At 42.2% G+C, this 9,171-nt stretch overlaps 1 protein-coding gene across 1 annotated transcript; it reads left to right on the forward strand.

Moving 5' to 3' along the window:
* Positions 1-3,374: 3,374 nt before the first annotated feature.
* On the forward strand, positions 3,375-7,987 carry TOMM5 (translocase of outer mitochondrial membrane 5). The gene is made up of 2 exons (XM_070430110.1): positions 3,375-3,564; positions 7,479-7,987. Exons 1-2 carry the CDS (start codon positions 3,444-3,446, stop codon positions 7,511-7,513), a joined length of 156 nt encoding a protein of 51 aa, XP_070286211.1. The 5' UTR covers positions 3,375-3,443; the 3' UTR covers positions 7,514-7,987.
* The last annotated feature ends 1,184 nt before the right edge of the window (positions 7,988-9,171 follow it).

Raw genomic sequence — 9,171 nt, forward strand, 5'->3', positions numbered from 1 at the left:
TACTTTTAATTAGCTTCCCTCTGGCCTCAGTTTCCTCATTTGTCAAATGAAGGGGTTGAAGTGTTCAATACACAAAGCCTGTAGCTCCCTATAAATCAGAAACCAAAGGTTCCTGTGATTATATGTTGGAATTATTCCCCAGTCTTGAGTCACCTGTCAATCTCTGACCTTGCAAATACAAATTCCTCCCCAGTGATAGAAGTTAAAACACTGAATTCTTTTACGGGAAGTTGTACACATTGAATGTTTGTGTGCAGTACTGTCTGGGAAGTCGAGGCAAAGGAAATGGCTCCTAAATTTCTCCTGGGAGTGAAATGGAAAACAAGAGAGACTATGACATCAGCTCCCATTTCTTCTGTGATCAGACTAAACGATACAAATATCAATATTAAATTATGCATGCATACTTTTTATGTTTGCCTTTCATGAGAAGTCACAGGGAATCCTTTGCTTTTAGTCTTTAGTGCAAAGTTATGGAGAACTGGAAAGATGAACACACACTTTCAGCATTTTAGAGCTGCAACTGATTTTAAAGATTAGACCCAACCCCTCTTCATTCCAATAAGGAAAAAAGTAAGGGGTCCAAGATATGAAACAGCTCACATCAGTGTTAACTTCCTGAAGTATGTTCTCTCAATTTGCCTCACCTAAATCAACGGTAATTGGACAATACCACCACCAACATGAAAAAAAAAAAAAAAAAAGACAAAGAAAGGAGCCTAATTTCTTTTAATGAGTTTCCTCTATTACAATTGTTGGAGCCATGCAAGAGTTCATCAGGATAAACATTTCTGCGATAGGAACAGTTCACCCTCCTAGACTATATCCAGAATCAAGTCCTCACCTCAAGACACAGCTGCTCTATATTTCCATCCACTATCTTCCTGTCTCTCCTGGAAGTCAGGCAAGCACCAGAACTTTCTATGAGAGTAATGTTGCCCTTTAATAAGCCAGCCATTTGCCACCACATCACCTACCAACTAAACAGGTGCTGCTTAGGATTGAATAAAATTCAAATGCTAAAAATCTGTCCTTTTCACCAAGAAACATGATGTTTTGCTAATTTCATTCTCAGTGAAACCAAGGAAGTTGCTCAAAAGCATCTTAGTAGAGAAAAAAAACAAACCAACTGGTAGTTCTATACGAGAATTATTTATCTAAACTTGGTCAGGTTTAGGGATCTAAGTTACTGGAATCACATAAGAACTCATTCCTTGCCAATCCATTTTGCCTCACTCTTCAGCTGGATGAGATAGGCCTTATTGTTACATTCTTCCTACCATGGAAAACACACACACTGGCTATTTTGATAACTGGCCACATTTGATAATATTTTGATTATCTGTACTCCAGACCAGAATGTCCTAGAATTCAAAATGCATACATGGTTAGAACTGAAAGGGACTTTTAAGAGCTTTTAATCACATCTCCCTCCTTTACAACGAAAGAAACAAAGTTCCAGTGAAACAGACTTGTCCCTCTTCACGTGGCTAGATAGTGGCAGTGCCAGATCTAGAGGCCATGTCTCTGGTCTTCCTGTCCCGTTTCTTTCCAGGGCCCCTGCTGCTTTCCAGCATTGCTGCAGGCTTTCTAAACACTCTGAAGGGCTGGGTGGAGGCTATTCCTTGGGAGACAGCCCCTCCCACTCCAGAGCTGCCTCTGCTATTCCACCGCATGAATTATAGATGCAAGAGGTTACTAAAGCTGGAATACGCAGATGTGTTCCGTTTCTTGCCCCAATGTCTTACATTCTGTCAACGAGGAAGGTGGGTGGCAATTCTTAGAGTTATCAGTTGCTCCCATAGTAAATTACCATTCTAATTTTTCCAAAATCGATTGTTGCTATGCAGTCAAGAAGGAACATTCCATTCTGGTTTTGAATTATGTGAGCAATTCAATCGTCTGGTTCATGTCTAAGAATTATACATGGCTAATTGGGGGCAGCACTGTTCTGATGATTCTGTGACAGGAAGTCTGGTTGCACTAAAATCCTACTTTCTGACCAGTGATGCCCATCCAGGCAGGCACTACCTGTGAAAGACTAAGAGAGGAGTAGTAGGGTGCAGGGGAAAGAGATTTCAGCTTGACATTATAATTATCTGCATTAGAACCCTGCCTCTGATCATCACTAGCAGAATGACTTTAAGCAGTGCACTTGGTTTCTTTTCTTTCTTTTTTTTAAAAATATATTTTTATTGATTTCGGAGAGGAAGGGAGAGGGAGAGAGAGATAGAAACACCAATGATGAGAGAGAATCATGGATTGGCTGCCTCCTGCACGCCCCACACTGGGGATAGAGCCCTCAACCTGGGCATGTGCCCTGACCCCTATCCGAACCCTGACTTCCTGGTTCATAGGTCAAGGCTCAACCACTGAGCCATGTGGGCCAGGCAGTGCACTTGGTTTCTGACCCTCCCTCTTCTCATCTGTAAAATGTTGAACAGATTTGAACTTGCTTTATATATACGACCAGAGGCCCGATGCACAAAATTCGTGCAAGAGTAGGCCTTCCTTTCCCTGGCTGCCGGCACCGGCTTACCTCAAAGCCCCGGCTTAGTCCAGAAAGTCGTCTGGAAGGACATCTGGACTAACTAGCATATTATGCTTTTATTATTATAGATATTACTGGGCCAATATTATAATTTGTATGGACCAGTTAACTCTATAACTGGCCATCAAGAAATGAGGCTACAGCAACAACATGGAAAATGTTAAAACACACACACACACACAAAACCTCTTGTCTTTGGGGTTCCAAAGGCCTAACCAGGCATAAAGCCCAGCTCTGCATTTACTAGTTGGTTAATCTTGAGCAATTTCCATCCTTTGCTTTTTTGTTTTAACTTTTCATGAAAAATTTCAAGCACACTCAAAATAGAAAGAAAAAATAATTTAAATTATGTACTAATCGCCAGCTTAAGCAATTACCAATATTTTGCTAATATCATTTCATCTCTCTTCCTCAAACTTTTTTTCCCCATGAGATATTCTACAGCACATTTGGGCAAATTGTTGTTTTAAAGATTCCTGTGCTTCAATGTTCTCATTTAGGAAATGAAGATGATAACATCCAATAATTCATTGGGTAGAACTGTACTGAGTACTCAATAAATGTTAGCAATTACCCCTATTTATGGCGGCACCAATGTGCTCCAGGGCGTAAAAGCACCTCACAGCGTAGCGCCCCCAGCTCCACACAGAGGTTATTAAGCAAACAGCCTGCAGGAGCCCGCGCCTGCGTTGCTAAGATTGCGGCCGCCCCCTTTCGGCAGCCCTCTGAGAACCTCTAGGTTCGGACGAAGATTGTCCCTCGTAGGCTCCCGTTGCCGCGCTCGAACACAAGGGGCGGGGACCGGAAATAGGGTTGAGCCTCCTTCCGGGCGCGAGGCTACGGCTGAGAGGAGCCGAGCGCGGCTGGTGGAAGCCGGTGAGGCAGGGCCGCGATGTTCCGTATCGAGGGCCTCGCGCCGAAGCTGGACCCCGAGGAGATGAAACGGAAGATGCGCGAGGATGTGATCTCCTCCATACGGAACTTCCTCATCTATGTAGCCCTGCTGCGAGTCAGTAAGTGTCCTTCCAGGCTGTAGCAGTGAGACCGGCAGGGAGCTCGCCGACTCCTCCCGCCCGGCTCTGGGTCTATGAATCTTTGGGGGCCCCTTGGACTGAGGTCAGCGACCGCCGGGAGCGAGGGACGGGACCGGTCCAGGGCCGCGGCGCATGCGCGGCTTGGAGTCTGCGGCTCTGAGTCGGGGTGCTGCACTGCACGCGGTGGCGCGGACGGCGTGGCTAATCGTCCCGCCTCGCCCTGCTTTGAAAGCATTTGAATCAGCTTCAAGGGTTATCACCTAGATTCTAGGTCCTAGAGCATCTTCCTCGTTTTACAGACAGAAACTGAGATCTGCAGCAGAGGAATGACTGGCTCAAGGTCGTTCAGCAATTCAGTGAGTGATCTTGACCTGGGATCCAGACCTCTGAACGCAGAATCAGGATTGCTTCCTTCATTGCTGACCTTGTTATCCAAACAGTTTGGCTTACTAGTACCTAAAAATTGCTTTTGGGGGGGAAAGAGTGAGAAGAAAAGGGTATGAGTCTATAGGGTTTAGTGATAATACCTGAGGGTTTATTTGATTTTATAGTTGGCAGACACTTGTCTGCATTATCTGGTCTTGGCTTTAACCCTTTGAGGGAGGCGGGGCCTGAGATTCTGTGTACTCCGTTTATTAATTTGAACTCGACTTTCGGGGGGGGGGGCGGCTTATGCAAAACATAAACGTTGCAGGGGCAGTGAATATTAGAGCTAGAGTTGACGTCTCTGGTTTTAGATAGGAATCTCGGAAGTGACTTGCCCCCGTCTCGCTCTCGGTTCAGTGCTCTTCTTTGCTCCTTGTCTATGGCTGTCAGGTCTGCATGGAGAATCAGGGACGACTCAGGTAAACGAAGGCCATCCCAAGGTCATCCTGTAGAAACTGGTATGGGGCCTCGCCCAGAGCTCCCGGAGTCCGGGTGTCCTGGAGTCCCTTCCCGGGGAGAGGGAGCCCTGGTGAACAGAAACTCCCAAATAATGTAAATCACCTGCTTCTTCAACAGCTTTTTGCAGCTCCCAACTTGTTTCCTCCGCTTACATTTTTTTGTTGATTTAGCTGCCAGTAAAATATTTGCTTCTCGATGACCTTTGTATTTGATATGAGACAGCTTTGAAACAACATACAGAATACCGTTCTGTATTAATCACTTTTTAAATTGAAATACAATTAGCATATTATACAATTAACCCATTTTAAAGTGTACAATTTAGTGATTTCTTAGTTTAGTCAGAGTTGTACAACCATCACCACAATCTATTTTAGAACATTTTCTTTCCCTTTAAAAGAAACTCCATGCCCTTAGCTATCATTCCTCATTTAACCCCTCCCCCAGCCCTTGGCAACCACTAATCTACACAACACATGCCCTTTTGTATCTGGCTTATTTCACTTTGCATAATGTTTTCGAGGTTAGTCCATATTGTAGCATGCATTATTTCCTTCCATGTGTTGTTATTTCCTTCCTGTTCATTGCTGAATAAGATTCCACTGTATGGACATACCACCTTTTGCTTATCCATTCACTTGATGGATTTTTTTTTCCTGATAAGAATTAGTAGAAAAGATGACAGACAGCTGTCAGTTTCTGACCGCTCTCACCATCTTCAGATTGATATTAACAAGATGCTTTATTGCCCTAACTGGTTTGGCTCAGTGGATAGAGTGTCGGCCTGTGGACTGGAGGGTCCCAGGTTCGATTCTGGTCAAGGGCATGTACCTTGGTTGCGGGCATATCCCCAGTAGGAGGTGTGTAGGAGGCAGCTGATCGATGTTTCTCTCTCATCGATGTTTCTAACTCTCTATCCCTCTCCCTTCCTCTCTGTAAAAAATCAATAAAATATATTGAAAAAAAAAAACAAGGTGCTTTATTATTTTAGTATGAGTACTGAGAAAAGATTCTGGCAGCTTTTTTCATCACAGCTCTTTTCCCCCAAGTTTTTAAAGATGGTAAAAGGCACATAAAATAAAATTTACCATCTTAACTATTTTTTAAATGTACAGTGTAGTGGTATTAAATGCATTCATAATATTGTGCAACCGTCATCATCATCCATCTCCAGAACTCTTGTTTTTGTTTTCTTGTTAATCCTCACCCGAAGATATTTTTTCCATTGATTTTTAGAGAGCGGGAAGGGTGGGTGGGAGAAAGAGAGAGAAACATCAATGTGAAAGAGACACTTCGAGCCAAGCTGGTGTGGTTCAATGCTTGAGTGTCTACCTGTGAGCCAGGAGGTCACAGTTAGACTCCTGGTTAGGGCACATGCTGGGGTTGAGAGCTAGATCCCCAGTAGGGGGTGTGCAGGAGGCAGCTGATCAGTGATTCTCATCACAGATGTTTCTCTCTCCCTGAAGTCAATAAAAATATATTTTAAAAAAGAAAAGAAAGAGACACATATATTGGTTGCCTCCTGCACATACCCCCACCAGGGCCAGGGATGGAACCTGCCATCCAGGTACGTGCCCTTGACCCAAGAATCAAACCCACAATCCTTAGTGTGTGGTCTGATGTTCTAACCATTGAGCCACCGGCCAGGGCACTCTCCAGAACTCTTTAAATACCCCATATAAGTAGACTCATACAGTATTTATTTTTTTTGTAACTGGCTTACTTCACTTAGTTTGATGTCCTAAGGTCAATCTATGTTGTAGCATATGTTCATAATTTCCTTCCTTTTTGAGGCTGAATGATATTCCATTTTATACCATATTTTGCTTATCCGTTCAAACATCTTTGGACACTTAGGTTGCTTCTATGTTTTAGCTACTGTGAGTAATGCTGCTGTGAACATCAATGTACAAATACCTCTATTTTTAATTTTTTGAGGAACCACCATTGTGTTCCATAGCAGCTATAACCATTTTACATTCCCACCAGCAGTGACTACAAAGGTCCCAGTTTTTCCACATCCTTGCCACCAGTTTTTTTTTTATAGTAGCCATCGTAATAGATGTGAGGTGGTATCCCCTTGTAGTTTTAATTTGCATTGCCATGATGATTAGTTTTGTTGAGCATCTTTTCATGTGCTTGTTTGGCCATAGCACTTTTATACAGAACAGTAACATTCTTTAGATCCTTATGACACTTACTAGTTTTCTAGACATTTCTACCTACACTGTCCTAATAGGCCCTTATAATTGAAGTAGGGCTGTGGTCTGGCATAGCTATTGGTGGGGGAATCAAAATGTGTGACTGGCCCCGGTCCAGTTTAAGAACCCATTGTGGCTCTCGAGTCAAAAAGTTTGCCCACCCCTGGGTTAGAATGTCGGCCCCAGCACCAAAGGGTCTCAGGTTCGATTCTGGGCAAGAGCACATACCTGAGTTGCAAGTTCAATCCCCAGCCCGGTGGGAGCACATGCAGGAGGCACCTAATCGGTGTGTGTGTGTGTGTGTGTGTGTGTGTGTTTTTGTCCCCATCTCTCTCCTTCCCACCCTTCCTTCCACTCTCTAAAAAAATCAATGAAAAAAATATGAGGTGAGGATTAACAACAACAAAAAATGTGTGATTGGCTTTTCTGGTTGTCCTAGTTCATTGTTGTGTCTCCACCCTCACCCACTGCCTTCTTTCAGATGCGTTTTTAAAGGTAAAATAAATGCCAATCTGTTTCTTCTAGAGTTTTGTGCCCTTGACAGTGAAATCTGAAGAGTAAAGGATTGTCATTTGAAAGAGGTTTGGATTTACTCTAGTCAGTCATAGCTGCCTGACACTAGAATGGGCCACCTTGAAAGACAGTGAGTCCCTTTTGATGGTTGTACAGACAGGCTTGGCCATCGCTTGCAGTTGTTTTCAAAAATGTATTGATCTAAACCTGTAGATTTGTTCCCAACCTTATAATTTCATAATGTCACTTGGGCTAATGAAAACAAATTCTCAGTTTGTTTTGTTTTTCTTTCAGCTCCTTTTATCTTAAAGAAATTGGACAGCATATAAAGATTGGACATTACGTGTGAATGCATGATGAAGAACCTGGTTACAGTTTCTACTCTGCAAATGAATAGGCCCAGAAAGATGTAAGAGACTCTGCTTGAATGGACATAAAATTTCTACTTGTTAAGAACAAGTTTGGTTGTGGTAACTGACCTTCGTAGCTAAAACAGAAAACTACTCGGGAAACATGGAAACACGTTTCTTATGCCTGTGATACTCAGCCTCCATGAATGTTGGTATAATTGTAAATAATGTCAAACTCCATTTTCTAGCAATTATTAATTATACAAGAGAATTATGTCTGCAGTGGCCCTGTCTTGTCAGTCATTTCTAGTGACCTTTTTACTTCTGTCAGGAGTATACTGAAGAGCTCCTTATGACTAGTTATGTTTTATGGAAGCCAGCACACATCCACAACAACATTTAAGCACAGGACCATTAGTCTATATTTTTAATAAATGTACCAATTAAGAAAAAGTGTGTGTTTTTTCTTCTAAACCTGCTTTTTGCTGCAACTCAATCACTGATGAGACTACTGTAATATTGTGATTATTACAACTGCATGAAATTGAGTTCCTCTTGTTTAGGAATGGAGAATTTGCTAATCTTGATGAAGTGACATTGTTTTATTAAGCAACCTTTGTGGAAGGCATCATTGCTGCTTGGTGCTGAAGATATGTAATACCACCAAAGGAAAAAAACCGTATATTAGTAAAGTCTGATAGTTCTCCAAGTTTGTTGGGGAAGGGGACAGTCTTTAATCTTCTTCCCAGAGGCAATGCAACTACATTCACCTCTTCTTAGTTAATTATATTGGTGCAATTCCAGGTGCTGTTCGTGTTTTCGTTTCCTGCACATCTTTTTGTTTTTCCTAGGCTTTGTTTTCTATGAATTTACCACTAAATCAACTAAACTTCACCATTGCTCCCAGTGTTCAGTTTCATTAGATATGCTGTTTCATCTTACTGATTTTTTCCTGGAGCCTTCTGACCTGCCTCAGTCTAGACTCACAGTTTTCTATATCTGATGTATGACTGTACTCTGGGATCTCTCTTCACCATCATCCTGGGAATTCCTTTTCCTCTTCTCCCATGTTGGATCTCTTGTTTTCTGTATCTCATGTCCAGTGTTCATTTTTCACTGAATCTTTGTATTGAGTACAGTACCCTGTCCATAACTGCCTAGCATCCCCAAATCCAGAAAATTTGCTATTTTACCCTTTTCAGAAAATGAACATCTAATTTGGCAAGGAGCCTGCTTAGCAATGTATTTGCAGAGAGCATCTGCTTACTTAAACCTTCAACTAATTCTTATTTTCGTGTCTACCCCTTCACCTCCTACTTCTACCAGTTCCTGAGCCTTTTAGGGATTCTGTGATGTAAATTGGGTTGTTTGTTTTGCTTTTCTTACTGTTAACTCAGGATTCAGTTTTCTTGGGTCTGCTATGTTATTCACTACTTGTCCATCTGCTTTCCAACTTCTAACTTTGTTGCTGTTGTCTCTTCTCTTCTTCCCTCTTAGGTTTATACCCTAAAACAAATAAAAATCTTTGCTGTCATTTAATAGAATTTCAGGAAAGAGTGGGAGTAGATGTATGTTCTCAATCCACCATTTTTACCCAGAGAGTGTGTATTTTTAACCCTCTTGTGCTGTGTTCCATG

Source organism: Myotis yumanensis, unplaced genomic scaffold (assembly GCF_028538775.1).
Source record: "Myotis yumanensis isolate MYYU_CA2020_CCGP unplaced genomic scaffold, mMyoYum1.0.hap1 SCAF_12, whole genome shotgun sequence".
Taxonomy (NCBI): domain Eukaryota; kingdom Metazoa; phylum Chordata; class Mammalia; order Chiroptera; family Vespertilionidae; genus Myotis; species Myotis yumanensis.